The 18770-nt window shown below is 38.8% G+C and overlaps 1 protein-coding gene across 1 annotated transcript in view; it reads left to right on the forward strand.

Annotated features, from left to right (window-relative positions):
• PCNT (pericentrin) overlaps positions 1-18770 on the forward strand; it is an 82605-nt gene that overhangs the window by 24827 nt on the left and 39008 nt on the right. The window contains exons 19-29 of the mRNA XM_054381006.1: positions 113-329; positions 1629-1867; positions 3837-4312; positions 5569-6145; positions 7247-7480; positions 9269-9433; positions 11963-12109; positions 14089-14237; positions 15448-15662; positions 16342-16568; positions 17978-18140. Coding sequence (XP_054236981.1) covers positions 113-329; positions 1629-1867; positions 3837-4312; positions 5569-6145; positions 7247-7480; positions 9269-9433; positions 11963-12109; positions 14089-14237; positions 15448-15662; positions 16342-16568; positions 17978-18140 — 2809 coding nt within the window. The remainder of the gene's footprint in view (positions 1-112; positions 330-1628; positions 1868-3836; positions 4313-5568; positions 6146-7246; positions 7481-9268; positions 9434-11962; positions 12110-14088; positions 14238-15447; positions 15663-16341; positions 16569-17977; positions 18141-18770) is intronic.

The following is an 18770-nucleotide window of genomic DNA, read 5'->3' on the forward strand; positions in this document are numbered from 1 at the left end:
ATGTGTCAAGCAGGTTCTTTTGCAGTGCAGTTCACTTAGTGCTTGCATTGAAAGATTCTGAACATGGTTTCTTCAAAGCTGGAGATGTCTTTCTAACCTGTTTCTTCTGTAGGAAGAACTTGCCAGTTTGCAGACAAAAATAAAGGAACAACACAGGCATGAATTAGATTCCTTAAGATCTTCCCTTGCACTTCAATATAAGGAGGACCTGATGAAAATGAAGATGGATCTGTCAGACAAATATATAACAGAAATTGAGGAAATGAAAAGAAAGCATTGTTTGGAACTTGAGCAGCTACGTGCCCGTCTTTCAGAAGAACATGTAAAAGGTAAGGTGATCTGACAGACTGGGAAGTAAAATGGTAAGCTGCTTGTGTAGCTTGTACTTTAATTTAAATAGGCTTGTCTGAAGGAGTTTTCAATTTGTGATTACTTTACCCTAAACTATAGGGAATGCTTAACATAGTTAATCCTTAGCATTCCACACACTGTTTTTTGGCTTTTATGGACATCTTGAGTTAAATTTCCAACTATGTGGTGACCTGAAGTTGTCTATTCTGTAGTAAAAATAAAACTACTGTGGAGCAGTTGCTAAAAAGAGTTTATCAGGTTTCCATTCTTGGTACCTGGAAGGGTACTGTCAATTCCTGAATTGAATTGAATGTTTACTTGAAAAATCTTTATTATTAGCTGTCAGCTGTGTTACATGTCTCTTGTACTTGCTTTAAATAAACCAGTTCTCCATCTCTCTTGGTTAGAGAGTGCTCTACTCATTAAAGGTTAGTATTTCTTCCTCCTCTCTATTAAAAGCATTTATGGTGGCAGAATTTGTAATAGACATCTTTTGCTATAGAGTTCAGGTTAAAGTTAAAGATAAATTTAATGAGACTTCCTGTGTGGTCATGTCACTTCTTAACATTTCCTGCATTTCTTGGGATTCTAATATATAGAAATGTACTGCCTTGTACTGGTTCAATAAAAGTACAGGTAAGGATCATGGCAGTTCTTGTATCTGCAGAGTCTTCGTGGGAGCACAATGTGGTGCACAAACACTTGAATTTATAATCTGTACCAGTTATGTAACACAAGGCTATAACTATTTTCTGTAGTATTTTAGTTGAAAGGATTGGTACAACTTCTAAAATTTGCAGTCTTTTTTCTTATCTTCAATTATTTATTTGTAATGCTAGACAGCATATCAAAACTGCTTACATTAAAACATTCAGAGATATGACCCATCTGCTTTTGGGGAGAATACCTCATGCAAACTGTATGTGCAAAAGAGGACACGAAACTTCCATGAATCTGCTATTACAACGCACAAAGAAGTCTGCTCCTGTGGCTGTTGATGACAGGAGGGAGGTCCTGCCACAGGATTCATGATCTGTCCCCACGATGTATGCTGATACTGCTAGATTTCAAAGGTGATGATAAAGCAGAACAGTGTACAAAATTCTCCTGATAAGGGGTTCTTCTTGGTCTGCAGGTAGTATGGCTACTGATGAACTGCACAACTAACAACGTTCAGTTTTATTTCTCTGCGTTAGTAGGACTTGTTAAAATAAAATATGCTCCAGAATGCTGTTTTATTGTTTGTGTTGGGTATTTTGTTTTGTTTTGTTTTTAAGAAATCACCAGACTGCGCCTACAGAGTGCTCACGATGCAGCATGTCAAGTTGAAATGGAGGTGGCTGAGCGAGTGTCTGCGCTGGAGGAAGAGCACAAAGCTAAGCTCTCTCTCCTTCACTCTGAGAAGCAGCATATTGCAGAGCTTTCAGAAGAAATAAAGTACTTAAAGGATGAGATTGCTAAACAAAGAGATCTTGCTGTACAGAATGAAAAGCATCTGAAAGAGGAAATGGAAAAGGTAATTCTTATTACAGTACTGATTTGGACAAGTTCTAATCTGTTAGGAAGGCCAAGAGAGATAGACGCAGCACTTACCTTAACACACCCCTAGATTAGTTGCTTCAGCTGTAGATGGACTTGTATGAATACACCCAAATATTGGACTACAACTCTGAAGTTCAGAGCACCTCAATGTTAAATGCTTCATTTCTTTGCAAATGAACTTTTCTTTAAGAGCACAGATAGTGTGGGAAGGCAGGTTCTTCAAGGGTTATTGCAGTCCACCTTTGTATTGACGTGAGTCGAGCACGCATATACCACTCCAACACAGGCACATAGAAAAGGTCCTCATCCTGAACATCTCCCTGCAGCACACTGTGGAGTGCTGGTGTACAAGTAACACGGTGCACTTGCATGCTGTCACATGGTAATGGAGAATTAGGCAGAAACCACTGTGGCAAAAGCCCTTCTGCTGAATGGGTCTCCTTCTAGAACTTTCTAGTTTTGTTAGGACTGTATTTTGAAGCAAATAACCAGGAATAATTTTTCAGACTGTTTTTTTGAGGCAAGAATTAAAAATTGGACCACAGATTTCTACTTTTTCTTCACTTTTGAATAGCTCTTACACCTTCAGTGTGAGTCTTGGAGTTGAGAGTATGGCATCATCTCTCTTACCTGTTGTAGCAGCTGTCCCATCTGATGATAAACCTTGATTGGATGTTAATTAGTTCCTTACTGAAAAAAATTATTTGAATCCTTATGAGAATTAGGTGGATGAAGCTGTTATTTCTGTAGTCCTCCTTTCCTCTCATTTTGAAGTGAGAGGTATACGTGTGTATCCCTGTCCAGACTTGGCCTTGTGGAAAAGTCCAGAGAAAACAGTTGCAAAGTGGTTGTAGATAAGGTGGAGGCTCAGTTGAAACTTCCAGTAATGAAGCTTTCAGTGCTACTGCTTTACTCCTACCACCTGCAGTATCTTGCTTGTTGCACTTCTAATTGGGTCAAAGATAAGTATGTGCAGAACTCAGTGTTTGAAACGAGCCTGTCCCACATGCTGATTCTCTGGAAATACATATTTTGTTTGCCTTCCTATCTCTTGCACTCAGAGTGAACCTTTTCTGAATTTCCCTCTACTGCCTTTCTATTTTCAGTGCCTCCCATAAAAGTTTTCATGGTTTGTGTGTTAATCAAAATGTGAAGGGTTTGCCTTTCTCTTCTGCCTCCTCATTTAGGTTGTAGCATAAATGAATGCTTAAATACTTTTTCAAAACAAACCTTCCAAGTGAATACTGAAGGGTATACTTCATACTGATGCTCCTTAATAGCTTTTAATTTCAGGAGATGACCTGTTGTTTCCTTAGTTTACTATTAATTTGTTTTCCTATCTTAAAATCTTTTGCCTTTTGTCATTGAGCAATCATTTGTTGCTTTGGCTTCTGGTTTTATGCTATGTGCTTTTTATGTTGCTTTCATGCTATGTACAAGAACTGTTCTTGTCATGGACTTGAACACTGCATGTAAAATATCATTGTAACGTATAAGCAGATGTTTAAAAAATGACCAGCATAAGTTTAATCATGATCAGTATCAATAAGTAAGGTGCCCATGTTACCAAAATCAGGAATCAAATTCCTTAATGCTGGGTTTCACATTAATTAATTAAAATTTGTAAACATTTTCGAACACCCTTGACTTTTTAAGTTGAACTTCTGGAAGGAAGAATGGCCCCAAGAGAAAACAACGTACAGTGCCACATTAAATCTAAAATTTTGTCTTGATTTTTTTTTTTCCCCTGACTCTAATAAATTCTTAGTAATGCACTGAATTCAGGTACTTATAAATTGATATTTCAGCCTTACTTTTATTTGTAAGAGTGACTTCACTGCAAGAATTGAATCTCTCCAAGCTCTTAAATGCCTGAGAATGTTCAATTCACACACGAGTTTGGTTTTGGTATTTTAGACATTTTTTAATAACCATGTTCACAGGTAAAATATGAAGTTGCTGAGGATCACAAGAATAAATTAAAGGAAGCCAAAGAAGAAGTCCAGAAAATAGAGACTATATACAAAGAGAAAGAGAAGAAATGGAAATGTGAAAGTGAGGACCAGAGAATCCAAGCAGAAGAGAAGTTATCATTGTTGCGCATAGAACTGCAAAACAGAGCAGAACATGAGAAGCAGAATTTACAAAAGGAGTTTGAACTTCGAGAAGCTGAAATGAACCAACTTCAAGATCACCAAGCTGCCAAAATTCTAGAACTGGAAAAGCTGGTGAAAGAGCAGCAAAACAACTTGCAGCAGCTAGAAGACAGCCTTGCAAGTGCCCAGGCTATGCAGAAATCTCAGGAGCAATATGACGCTGACTTGCAGGCAGCCAAAGTGCTTATGGCAAAGGAAATGGAAAAAGCTACCCTTGGTCTGCAGGAAGAATGTGCATTAAAAGTTATGGAAGCACAAAACAAGTAAGTCCTGAGTGTTTCAGCATTTTATCTTACCAGTTAAGTCATTGTCACTGTTCCCTTTTCACGTTTTAAACTGAAAGAGTGGTAGTGATGTAGCTTTGTCACTTGATGGCAACAGCTGTCTTGTATATGTAAAGCTGACTTTCCCCAGGAACAGTAATGCTGTACATTAAGGTTTGCTACAGAGTTTTGCCTTGTGTAAATGCATTTAACTGAGTATAGCAAATCAAATGAAGTGTAGTCAAATTCTGCCTGCTAGTTAAGAATACAACACACAACTAATAAGTGTGTGCTAGCCTTGGAGGAGGGGAAAGTGTTACAAGACACATAAGTGGAAAAATTCTCTACGTTTTTTTCAGGAGTTGTCAAACAATTCAAATTAATTTGACTGAGTTTTTCCTGGTGAATGAAACTTGTGTTAACCACTGAATGCTGAGGTTGTTGGGCTGCATAGGGTATTCTTCAGTTTGATTGGACATGAAGGTGCTCAATTTTCCCCCCCCTTCCTACTCCCATTGTTTTAAGTGTATTAGAGGAAATATTCAAACAAATATATATTTGTATTTGCATGCATTGCTTCAAATGTACCCCTTCTTTTCTTCCAATATAGGCTTGCAAAACAATATTGAGGAAACAGAGTAAGAAAACACTGAAAGCTGGAACTTAGCCTTTAAATAGCAATAGTTAAGAAGGGATTGGTTATGTGTATCAAAAAAACCCCACCCTATAGTTAATTACAGAACTTCAAATACTAAATCTTCTGCATCCAACTTTAAGCAGACCTCAGAGAGCTGAGTTTGGAGAACCCTCCTAAGTATCGCACCTAGACTTTCACATATCTCCGTCTTAACTAAATGTTTTTAGAGATGTTACTTATGATGGTTCGTTTACTTGCAGACAACACTTTTGAGATGTAGACAGTGTATATACTGTGTCCTAGATGCTCTCATATAGCACTGTTGTCTCAAACAGAGACAGTGAACTATTAGCGAGTAATTTTATTAGGGGTGTCATTCTACCTACTAACAACCAGATGCTACCAAGTGACATAGCATAACCTTTAATTATGTGGCTATGAAATCAGTGTTGTGGCTTGCATTGAATTACTTCTGTGCTTGTAACAAAGTGAAATTTGTGGAGGCTGAGTAAAGCCTGCTTATTTTTCTTTTATTTCTTATTAATGTTTTTATTTTAAAACCCCCAAACAACAGCGCCTTTCTGACAATATTCTCTTGACTGCCTTGGCAATAATATAGGTTTATGGAGGAACACAAAGCTATGACTCAGAAATTCACAAGTGAGCAAGAGATTCTTCTCCAAGAGCTGAAAAAGAAACATCTTGATGAGCTGGAACTCCAAAGTCAGCAGTTGCAGGAGAAACATAAGCAGCAAGTTTTATCTCTTACAGCTGAGCTTCAGATAAAACACCAAGCTGAAATTGAGAAACTTAAATCTACACTGGAAAGTAAACAGCAGATTCAGCTTGAAGCTTGTGTTGCTGAACTACAGACAAAGCATCAGGCGCAAATTGATGAGCTGGAGGCTAAACACTTATCAAATCTGGATTCCTTGGAGGCATCCTACCTGTCTGAAATTCAGAACATAAGAGATGAACATAGTCAGGCTCTTGAGAAGCTACAGCTGCAGCACACAGAACAGCTCTATGAAAAGGATAAACTGCATCAAGCACGCTTGGTTCAGGAGATAGAGATGTTGAAGTTAAAGCATGCCGAAGAGCTTCAGCTTTCCCAAAATGATTTGAAGATTGAGATAGCTGCTGTTCATATGGAAAAACTTAAAGCCATGGCTGTTGAAGCAGAGGAAGCTCGTAAGGTGGGTCAGAAAGCAAATTTGGTGTACAAGATGAAATGTCATGGTGCGTTGTGTGGGATCTCCTTTTTCCTTGTTCTTGAGGTGTATTTCTGCAGTCTCCTTTGTGCCGGCACTAACATTTGTGCGTGGCCATATTGTGAGCTGACACGGGCAACTGAAGCTGAAAATTAAGTCCATCTGTCGCTCCCCTCCCGAATGCTCAGACTAATGAGTTCTCTATCTCAGAGTGTTGAAGAGGTATGAGGTAAATATTTGTAACATAGTTCAGATTGGAGGGTCCCCATTCTGTGGCTCAGAGCTTCTCTGCCAGATAAAGTTACTGTCTAATTCTCCTGTAGGGATTAGAACAAAATAAATGTAATTCGATAGGTTAAGCTACACTGCTAGGTCTGTAAAAATCTTCCCTGGTGGCACAGTCCCAAGAGGGAAAACAGAAGAAGGGTATCTCTAAAGGTCTCAGATGGGATTTTTGGAAGAGGCTGTGGGTGAATGGATATTGTCTTAGGGCTTTTAACAGAATTCTACAGCTTCAATCTTCATAGGGCAGAGGTTTGAACTCTTATAGAGTTCCAATAGGTAAAAAATGATCCCAAGACCTTTCCAAGTTGAAGCTCAACTTCAGAGCCTTTCAGAGGAAAATGCAGGTTTTCAAACTTGCGTGATAGAATGCCCACTTCCCAAGCTAATGATTGTATGTTCTTTCTGTGCCCGCAAAGACTAAGAGGAAAGTCTTGTGGAAGGAAAGGTGGGTATTTTTCTTCTGTCCTATCATTGCTAACTGACCTTAAATCTGCATTTTAATTGTTCTTGAGTATAAAGAAATTCAGAAAGAAAAAGATTGCTGATGATTGCTGATGGGCAGTGCTGTTATGGCTAAAGACCATTCATAGGGGATGTTAAAAAATTATTTACTAAATAGGCAAAATAAACTCATTTCAGTGATACAGAGAGTATGTGTGTGTGCTCACCATTCATGAAGCAATATTGTTTCTGTTTACTTAAAAAGCTTTGAAACAGCAGGAGATGGGCTTTACAAATGGGTTACAAAAATATTTGTACTTAGTCTTTTTCTCTCTTTTTTTCTAATTAATGCTTACACAGGATGATTTAAACACAGCTCTTCAAAATCAAAGGAAGCTGCTGGAAGAAGAAAAACGTCTGGCCCTGGATATATTACGTGAGGAAGTATTGCATATGGAAGAAAGGCATCGAAAAGCACTCCAAGAACTTCAGGATCTTAATGAGGCGGAAATGAAGAAATGTAAGGAAGAATTCTCCAGGGAGCTGGAAGAAGAATTGGGGAAGCTAAAAGCACAGCATGAACGTGAGAAAGAGGTCAGAATGTTGCTAATGTCTAGATCCAAAATAATTCATACTTGTGATAAATGCAGTTTTATTAGCCTTAGAAGTAAGATTTTATATCTAGATATTTTTTTTAGATTTATTAGTTTTTAGTAGCATCAGTAGATAAGATGTGACAAAGTTAACATTTTTATTGGAGGGTCAGTGGACTTGATTTCTTTTGAGTTCTTGTTGTGTTTAATTCAAAATTTTAAAGCTGCTATTTTGATAGAAAACTAATAGGTAATACTTTCCACTAAAGGTTAATGACCTAAATTAACTGGCCACATCAGGCTTTCACAAGTGAGCAACCTTTGCCAACATTGGTTTCTTCTTTTCTTAGCTAAGATATACTAGGTCATACTTTTCAAATATGTTTTCTCAGTAAAGTTTGTGAATCTTCTTAGTTGCCCTTAAAGCTTTACCATTTTATCTTGTTGGAAATGTTTGTGTAAGCTTGATGATGTTCACTTCCATACTGAAGGCTAAATATTTCATCATCTACACTAAGTTCTTTTTAAACACTGAAATGGAATAAGATCTTCTACTTATTTGGTCTTTCATCCAATCTGATTTCTGTTAATGCAAGCAGCCATAAGTGATCAAGGCTTTTTACTTCTCTGTGTTATGTATTACATTCATACATTAGTAGAGGTTACAAACAAAATGAGCTTTATCCAGCATGTACCTGAACAACATATGTTAAAATATAATTTAATTTTGCTTTTTCACTTACTAATTTGAAAATTATTGTGCCAAGTACGTCCCTAGTCACTTCTATACCTTTGCACTACCTGGTACACCTCACAAGAAACATTCAGGTTTGAGGTGTCCCATGTTGTTTTGGACTGTTGGCCTTAGAGCTGGTAGAGATTTCCAGCTGGCTGAAGTACATGGCAAGCTCTCTTTACTTTTGAAAGAATAGCTTACCTGGGAATGTAATTTTGTTAGCTATCTCAGGAGTTCTCATAAGTATTGAATTTTTAAGCCTTGTATCCTAGAAACAGAATTTTTCTCTATTCTGATGACTACAGTGGGTCTTCTTTGAGATGATAATAGAAGAAAACCAACAACAAACCAAACTTGAACATAGAAGATCTCACCTCAACATGAGGAGAAACTTCTTTACAGCGAGGATGACGGAACACTGGAACAGGCCACCCAGGGGGGTTGTGGAGTCTCCTTCTCTGGAGACTTTCAAAACCCACCTGGATGTATTCCTGTGGGGACTACCCTAAGTGATCCTGCTCTGGCAGGGGGGTTGGACCTGATGATCTCTTGAGGTCCCTTCCAACTTCTGAGATACTGTGATACTGTGAAATCAACAAAACCCTCCCAAACCTCTGATATTTTGGAAGGACTTCTTTGTAACTCATAGGATAAGTGCATGAAGTGTAGCTGTGTAAAGCCTAATTCCATTTGAACAAGAGAAATCACATCTTAACTCTGTGTTCCTCTCCCTTTCATTCTTTGAATTTCTATTAGGGAAGTGTCTGTTGGAACAAACAAGTAGGTAGAGCTTTGTTAGTCTGATGGTCTCTTGAATGCAGGAGATGGTTGGTTACCTAAGGCCTCTTTGCTTCTTACCTATTTTTACCACCTTGCTTCTTTCTGTAGCCAGCATGATGATATATAGCAGCTCTGCATGGCCTTGAGGATTGGTGAGAACTATTGTGAAAATACTCTTAAATTTGTTTGAGCCTGGTGATTTTGGTTTATTTTATTTTTTGGTTAATTTTAATGCTATGGCTAAAGTATTTTATATTATTTACATGTGTGTAGATGTGTGCTTCTGCATCGGCCTCTGAAGTAGAAGGTGTGCGAACAGCTCTTCTGGCTGACTTTGAGGAGCTAAAATTGAAGCAGCAGCTTCAGTTCCAGGAAGAGATTGAGCTACTGAAGTGTCAGTCAGAGGTACTGCTTGAACAGCAGATTGCACAGTTGAAGGTAGGATCTGATGAAAATGAACTTCAGAGTGTGCACTGTTAGAATGTTTTGCTGAAAAAGAACGATTGGTATCCGTTTTTGTTCTCAAATGGTAATCTGAGTTACATTTCTTCCTTTGCAATATTAGCACTAGAAAATCATTAAGAAGCAATGCAGTGTTCTATAAGCAGTTAAAGTGTTTATTACAGGGTTGCCTTAAAATCCTGCATTGGATGGGGTGTACTTCAAACAAAACCAAAACAATCAGTGGAAACTATTTGCTCTAAGCAACATTCCTTGCATATATTTGTGTTCAGTTTCTCATTTGAAACTTTATTTTTGTTGTCTGCAGTGACTGTGCCCTTGGCCTATCATCCTTTGTATGCTGCACTTGTATACTTACACTTGGCAAAAGCACATTCAGTGTTAGATATCTAATATTTTACCAAGTGTGTGATGACAGGAAGCAGTTTCTGGTTTTTTTGGAATAGCTCTTAATTTCTGCTTTCTTGGGTTGTTCCTTCGATGCTTTCATCCTGATAAGCATCTTCAAGATGCTTCAAAATTACCTTTGTTTGACTGATTTCTGAGCCTTGTGCAAAATGCCTTTGTTGGTCAGGTGACAAGCATGTATCAAGCTATTAGATGAATGGAGGAGATACTTCCTGTGTCAGAAGAGAGAGGCAAAAGTGCCAACACACTAAGAGCAGTGCTTACGTTCATCTCAGTGTTATCACTGTGCTGAGTAGCTGTTGAGCTCAACTTGATGAGTACAAATAACTTAGATTAGATGAAGTACTTTCTCCTTATTTGCTTCTTCTTGGGAGATTCCAAAAGATCCTTACTGTTCCTATCGGTGCTTCACTGAGGTGGGACTCTTTGTAACAATTGCACAAACCTCTAGAATTAGATGCTGTGGACATGCTCCTATTGCCTGCTTCTGGCCCTCTGTGGACTCTTGGCCATTCTTTGACCTCTATCCATCTGGTAAAACTGTCTTTTAAAACAGAGGACACAAGTGTAACCTGAAAAGCTGCTGGAGGTATATTTGGCTTTGCTGTCCTCAGCTGAACCCCAGCATTCAGTCCACATAATCTGAGACTGGACTGACAGGAATCACTGGAATCACCTCTTGGATATATGCCTGTTCTCTCTCTCTTGTGCTGCCCAAGTCTTTAATTACCACTTGGGAAACCAGAAACCTTTCTTTCTGTTGAAATTTTGCCATAGGTAATTCTACTGCTAGTACAGCTGTCTCTGGTGGCTGCTTATTTTTCCTTTATAAATTTGATAACCAGTGTTTTGTCCTAGAATAGACTGACTGGGTCTCTGCTTTGTCAGGCTGAGCTGTGTCATGATCTGATACAGATTTCTACAGTGAGCCTTCCTATGCCTACTTCCCCCATGCTCATCTATGGGCTTATCCTCATGCCAGACAATTTCCTTTCTTTCTTCTCCCCTGCCTCCCTTGGCAGATCTGAATTATGCAGAATTCCTTTATTCAGCCTGTCATCCTCTTTCAGGGAATGCACTGCTGCTGAGAAGAATAGGCAGAGTGTTTTAGAGACTTTGTCCAGAGGTTTACTGTACTGGCTCAGGAAAGTCCTCATACTCTTTTGTGTCTATTAACTTGTATCTTGCTAACTGTTAGGCACTCTGCTGTTTGAGTCCTGCTCAATGTAAGGACAGGCTGAGTCTTCTACAAAGGATCTGGGACAGCTGAGGTGACTACATATGTTCTGAAGTCTTATTTCATGCCGTGGGGGGAAAAAAACCTTTCTTGACATACCAATTAGAAAAAAAAAAAGGCAGCTATCACCTTGTTTTGTTTTGTAGATTAGATCACAGGAGAGTTTGGGGTTTGGGTTTTTTAATGCTGTGATCAATATATCTCATTTCCCAATTCTGGTGTTGCAGAAACCATTGCTAATCAAGAGTTCCTTTTAGCCTCTTTTGGGAAGGGACTCCAGGATCACCTTTATTTGCTGATTCAGAAGTGGGAGTTGTCTCATAATCCCTTCCTTTGGAGTACTTTAGACACTCTGAGAAAAGATCCATTTTAAGAATTCTACATCATTTAGCAATGAAAATCTACCTTGTAGATTTTCAGTTTGTTCTGGTAAATTACTCCTCCTATGTGGAACTCAGTACAATAGGTGTTGTACTACTTGAAGTTGCTTAAGTGGCATCTGTCCATCTCTGTCTGTTTTCTCTTCCTCATCATTATCTCAGCAGCGTGAAATGACCAAAGTCTCAATAAGCACATTCAGATAATTAGTTTTTCTGTCTACCTATTTTAAAACCATAGTTTTGGCATGATTTTGTTGATTGGTGGTGGTAACTGTAAGTTACTGCCAGTTAATCTGAGAGGGGAGGGAGGGTTTTGGTTCTAAGTTTTTTTTTTAAGGGTTTATTATGTGTTGTGGGGGTTTGTTTGGTTTGTTTTTTTCGGGGGGTGGGTTGGATGTTGGTGGGGTTTTTTTATTTGGTTGGTTGGGCTTGTTTTGTTTTCTTCTCTTTCTATATATCAAAGTGTATGTGACTTTGCAGGATGAATTTGAAGTTGAGAAAAAGGCATCATTACATAACACGGAGCAGATGTTGACTCAGGAGAGGGAGAAGGCTCAGGCTGCTCACAAAAAGGAGCAGGAGATGTTAACAGCCCAGTTGCAGGAAAAAGCAGCAATAATTATCCAGGTGCGTGGAAAATATTTTGAACTTAGATTTGAAATGTGCTTTTGTGGTTGTATTTTAGTGTAGTCCTCTCACTTTTTTCAAGATGTGTGTTGGGGGACTGTGTCTAATTCTTACAATCACTAGTTTGTGTGGTGTAGTGTATGATGGGCTCTCTCTCTTAGCTGGAGTTGCTACAGCAGTAACATGGAAATAGAAGTTGGTTATCAACTTGAAAATTTGTCCTCAGCCATTTCTCAGGGTGGTTAACACTGCTTTATAAGAGAAAGTTGGATGTTTGCATTTTTGTTTTGTGTATATTTATGCCATCTGTATCACTTCTTTATTTATATGTTGGGCCATTCATATCTTCTCTCACAATTCAGGAAGCTCTGACCAAAATGTAGATTTAGTATATTGGATTGTTCATCAGACCTTTGTTTGATAGGAAAACTGGGAGTAGCACTAAAGGGAAGCAATGCATTATTGATACCTGCTGATCATGCAGGATTCAAGGTGTGAAAAAGTTGACAGGGGAGTGCAGTGCTTTGCTTTGCTTGCAATTTCCTCCTAAACAGAGACATTGATTAATTTATTGGCTTACTTTTGAGATAAAGTTTCTAAAAAAATAGGGCAGATATGTTTGGCAGCAAAATTTGGTGGTCAGAGGTGAGTATATGGAATCATAGCATTGATTCAGTTGGAAAAGACCTTCAAGATCAGCAAGTCCAACCATCAGCACCACTGTGGCCATTAAACCATGTCCTGAAGTGCCATGTCTACATGTTTTTTGAACACATCCAGGGACGGTGATACCCCCACCTCCCTGGGCAGCCTGTTCCAATGTCTGATCACTCTTTCTGTAAAGAAATTTTTCCCAATATCTCATCTAAACCTCCCCTGGCACAACTTGAAGCCATTTCCTCTCATCCTGTCACTTGTCACTCAGGGAAGACACCAATAACCACCTCACTACAATTTCGGGTAGTTGTAGAAAGCAATGAGGTCTCCTTTCAGCCTCCTCTTCTCCCAACTAAACAATGCCAGTTCCCTCAGCCATTCCTTGTAAGACCTATTCTCCAGGCCCTTCACCATCTTTGTTGCCTTTCTCTGGAAACACTCCAGCACCTCTGTCTTTCTTGTCATGAGGACCCTAAAACTGAACACAGTACTCAAGGTATAACCTCACCAGTGCCGAGTATGGGAGGACAATAATTTCCCTGGTTCTGATTGCCACACTATTCCTGATACAGGCCAGGATGCTGTTGGCTGCCTTGGCCATGTGCACACTGCTGGCTTGTGTTCATGCTTGGTGTCCTGTAAATAAATTCATGATTAAAGGACCCAAAGTCTTACTGGTTACACCAGGCTCAGAGCCAGACATTGATCTGTTGTCTCTTCCTGTTTATTCCCTCTTCATTCCCCAGAACTGGAGGTAGAAAGAAGGTTACTTATGCATGCATAAATGCATATATGTTGGTTTGGGATTATCCTGGGTTTTCTTTCTGTTCTTAATGGGATAGAGGTGTAATGTCACCTGGACATATAAACAAGGACAGAAAACATGTTTCTAGCAACTTGTTTTCAGGCAGAGCTTAAAAAGTAAAGAAGAAAGTTAGCTGGCACTAACTGGGTCAGATTACCGTTCAGGTCTGCGTGCTGCAAGGTCAAAATCTATGCTAGGACATTGCTTTGTGTCTTGGAGGTGTAACAATGAAAGCGAACTAACAGCAAGCTAAAGTATGATGCAGAGCTTTTACAAGCTTTTTGTATTGCTTGTGTGCATTGAGTCTGAATGCAAGTGGGGCAGCTCCCTGAAGCAAAATTAACATCAGAGGAGAACTGAAGAAAATAAGCATTCATTTTTAGTCTCTCTGCTGTTCATAATTTCTAGTAATTGTAGAAGAAAACGTGTAATATCAGACCATGATTGTGTGAATATATATGAAGTTCATAGTTGCAAAGCAATAGACTTTGTGGCATTGTTACTATATTTTTCACAGCTGGAGAAGAAAGTGGAGTCATTAAACCATGAAATAGAGGAGACAAACTCTGAACTAAAGACACTCCTTCAGCTACAGGGCAGAGAAAACCAAGAAGGAAATCTGGTAGCTGTGTTGAGATCTGATATTGAGCAGTCCAAGGATGAAAGGTTTGTATGTCTGTCTATGTTTAGCCCGTATCTAGGGCTAAACTGTAGTAGTTCTATCACCCTGTCACCCTGCCCCATCAGAGAAGGGGGACTAGGGGAAGGAGAGAGGACCCACAAGTCAAAATGAAAACAGCTTTAATGAAATAGCCAAACTAACACCAATACCACTACAAAGTACATGAAGTTATACTCAGCCCAGCAAAGGTACAGCAGTCACAACAAATGGGAAAGTAGTCCTCAGAAGGAAGAGGAGCAGGGTCAGTAGGAGCTGAAGGAGAAAGCCCAAGCAGGAGGCTCTCACAGCAAGCTTTCCTCTTTATGGTATGGGATATACCTGTGAGCCAAATTGAATCAGTTGTCCTGGAGGACTCAGAATTGCTAATGGTCTGAAGCCCATGGTTGGCCTGGGATTGTGTCTCAGCAAAACCAGGACAACAACTTGGATTACATAATGCAGTTGGGGTTTTGTTTTCTCACTTTTCATAAAGAAATCAATAACTATGCAAAATTAAACCAGTTCCAATTAATGTGTAGAATGATGAGGTATTTATTTGCATTTTTAAAGCTCGTTTTTATTCTTCCCTTTTTTCATGTGTTCTGATGGAGACTTTTGTATTTTGAAGTTTCCATTGTCTATAATTTTGGAAAATGCTAAGAAATGGAGAAAGTCTCTTGGTCACAGAAACCTTTCAGTGCAAAGCAGATTGGTTTGATATGCTGTTGGAATGTGTGGGTTAGAAAAGCTATCTCTAAGAATTCCCCCTCTTACCTTTTAAGAAACTGGCTTACTGTTTTTCTTAACACAAAAATATTTTCATCAGTATAATCTCATTATCTGCTCTGCCAGAACAGCCTTCATTATTTTGCTATTGCAGATACTGTAGTAATAGATGTGTTTGCCCTACTTGGAGATGCTTCCATAGATATAGAAGCCTGAGATGCTTCTGACTACAGTATGTCTCCATCTACCTGTGGAGAAGAGAAAGGTTTTTTTGGTTTTTTTTTGCTGAGCCACTTCTGTGTGAATGGCCTTGTGTTTGTTTGTTTTTATTTTTTCTTTAATGTCATCTGAACCCTGTTCACTGCTAATTGTCAAACTATGGCAAGATCCCCATTTTACACTGAGATTTTTAGTAGGTTCCACATGCCTTTTAAATCACGTGCATGCATGATTTAAAGTGTTCATTAGGTTTTGGGTTTTTTTTCCTAGGAAAAAGCTGCAAGAATCTTATCAGAATGTTTTGAAATTGCTTATGGAGCTGATGAAGGCCACAGTATCTGTTGAGGACCTTATCTGTAGCAAGATTGGTCTTTGTCTTGATGACAGTCTGACTTCTGGAGATTCTACAGAAATTTCCACTATTATGGAAGAAATGAGATTCATTCAGATTTTCAAAGCCAAAGAAAAATATCACCTAGAAAAAGGTGAGTACATGTCTGCATAACTGGATGTTGTCAATTCACGTTCCTGGAAAACACCATTTTCTTTTATATGGATGAGGTTCAGAATGGGGATATTACTTGTTGCAATGTTTTCTATGTCTTTTTCAAACTTCATCTGCACTTAAGATACTGTCTGTGAAGGGCAAGTGTCAAAAGGACAGAGCCAGACTCTTCTTAGTGATGTCCAATGATAGGACAAGGGGCAGTGGGTGCAAGCTAGAGCATAGGAGGTTCCGTGTAAACATAAGGAAAAACTTTTTCACTGTGAGGATGACAAAGCACTGGAACAGGCTGCTCAGGGAGGTTGTGGAGTCTCCTTCTCTGAAGACATTCAAAACCCTCCTGGACATGTTCCTGTGTGACCTACTTTTAAGTCATCAGGCTCTGGTGGGATTGGTTGGACTAGATGATCTTTCGAGGTCCCTTCCAAGCCCTAACATTCTGTGATTCTGTAACATGGTGAATGCAGAGTTTCAGGCCCTGATATATAGCACAGTATTTCCAAGCATTGTGAAAGACTGTCTCAATTTTTCAGCATTAAGTTATTGATTTGTACAGTTTTACACTTTGTGATACATCTTCAGGACCAACCAACATCACTGTCTGATTTGGTGGTTGTCTTAGTGGCCAGCAATGTGTCATTTTTCTGTGTTTTAAATAGTTTCTTTGTTTTCAGTAGATGAGCTGCTTGATGAAAGTCTCACAGAATGCAGCCAACTGTCTCCAGTGACTGATGAGGGGTCTGAGTTGAGCCAACACTTCTGTGAAAGTGTTTTTACAAAGCCAGAACTGGCCTGTGAAAGTGAAGAAGTGATACTGAAAATCTGTCAGCGTTTGCGGACTGCAGTGGAGAGACTTCTGGAACTGGTTACAGAATCAACTAAACAAGTAAAATTTTGTGTAATTATACTGAAAATGTGAAATCTGTTTAAGCCTTGCTTATTTAGCACTCTTAGGACTGGCTACTGAAAAGAAACAGGTTTTGTCTGAACATGTGACAAGATATCAGTATAGGGACACACGTGTATCCCCTACTTCTTACAATGAAGGTTTTACCCTTATTTGGTCATTTTTTATAAATGATACTTGAACAAATTTTTTTTTCTTCTAGCAGATTCTGTAGGAAGATTGTAAGTTGGTTTAAACTAGGAGTTTAGATGCATTTGGTAACTTCAGGAGACCAAGAGTTAAGTGGTTTTGAGGAGGTTTTATTGCACTTTACATCAATCCTACTTCAGCATTGATAAGCATGTTCAAGAAAACTGTCCCGTGTTTTGAGAATATGTACATAGGAGCAAGCAAATGCCTTTTAATTTCATGCTGTCTAATTGTGTTAAAAGGAACTGTAATCAATATTGTAAAAGAAAATTTGAGTATTTCCATTCTGAGTTTTGCAATGTCTAAGCATTCAGCTTTGAGAAGTTGCAAACCTGAGGTGGATGCCTGGATATTCAATACATTTAGAGGATTGAATTTAGTGCTATAGCAATTAATTTGTTAAGTAAGAAAGTCCATCATTTAAGAGAAAATGTGAAGGGAAGGAATGTGTCTGAAATTCATATTCTAATCACATATTTTGTGCAACCCAGAGGTTGTGTGAAATGTATATTTGCCATCTTTAAAAAGTCTTCCTAGAATGAGTTGCTTAAATTGGTACTTTTGGGTGCTGATGCCATAGCTAATTTGTGGTTAAAGCACTTACCCAAGCTGTGGCAGATCTAGATTCTAGTTCGCCTTCATCAGTTGCATTCAAGCAAAGTTTGCTTACGTATGTGGAATGTTCTATGCACTAGGATAGGCTATAAATATAAACGGGAATGGGGCTGCTCTGTTCTTTTCATTTGACCTTGAGACATTGCAGTTGGGAATGCAGGATACATTGTCTCAGGGAACTGGGGCCTTGGAAACTTGGGGATGTGTTGACTTCACTGTCTGTTAGATGTGACTGAATCTCTTCAATTGAAGTGGAAAAGATGCATTGAATTGGAAGTGGCTCAGGGAGTATGTTAAGCTGAACACTTTAACCAACAGGGAGGCTTTTCTTTTCATGTGCAGTAAAGAAACTTACATACCTACAGAAGGTTTGTGGCAAAAATACAGGTATGTGAGTACAGGGAGTCACCAAGTGTCTAGAGCTTTTGGGAAAATTCAACCTAGTATTAAACTGAAACTTCAAAACTTCCTCCTTAGTTCATAAAAATATAAAAAAATAGAGAGGGATTTTGTGTCAGTGTCTATAGTGTTATTACCTGGCATGTTCATTGCTAGGGGAAATGATTTGTGTTTTTTTTTTTTAGTTGGAGAAAATGCATGAAAACCACGCACAATTTGAAGAAGAATTCAGCCGCCGAAATCAGGAAACTGCCCAAGTGGTTAGTCAGCACCAGGAATTAATGAAGTGCCTCAGCAAGGAATGTGAGGCCAAGAATCAACTGGAACTAGAGCTTCATAAAGCAGAGGGTAAGAAAATGAAACTAATAGAAAGCGATTTTAGAGTCATTTACTCATGGTTTGTTCCAGTTACTTGAAGCATGGATCTTCTCTTGCAAATCTGTTACGTAATTCTCTTCCTGCATTTACCTGGGGTATGTATGTGAGTAGTGCTTAGTCCTAAAATTATACCATTGACTGTGTGTGAAAAATACCATATTTGTCAAAACAGCAGATTGCATTCCTGCACGTCTAAACGTGGGAGCTTGGATTATTGAAAATATGATATGCTCTCAGTGTAAATCAGATCACCTATTTGATTTAGAGAGAGGTTCAGCATGAGCTGGAGCAGTGTTTCATAGTAGTTCAGGCATAAAGGGATTCTATAATCGGAGACAAAAAGGCTGAGTCTATTGATCTCATCACTATCACAGACTGCTTATTGACAATCTAATTATCCTCTGTGAGGATTATGACCCAAGGTCTCTGCCTTTACATAGGAGAATCTTTGAGAGCTTATGTCCTTAAAAGTTGAGCTTCTCTCCCTTAGAATGCCCTTGTGGCATCTGCTTTCTACTCCTCAGTCATGCTCCTTAAGGCTTATTTAGTCTTTCCAAGATCCTGTTTAATTTCTTTCTGCAAATCATGCCTGGATTTCAT

Source organism: Indicator indicator, chromosome 5, assembly GCF_027791375.1.
Source record: "Indicator indicator isolate 239-I01 chromosome 5, UM_Iind_1.1, whole genome shotgun sequence".
Taxonomy (NCBI): Eukaryota; Metazoa; Chordata; class Aves; order Piciformes; family Indicatoridae; genus Indicator; species Indicator indicator.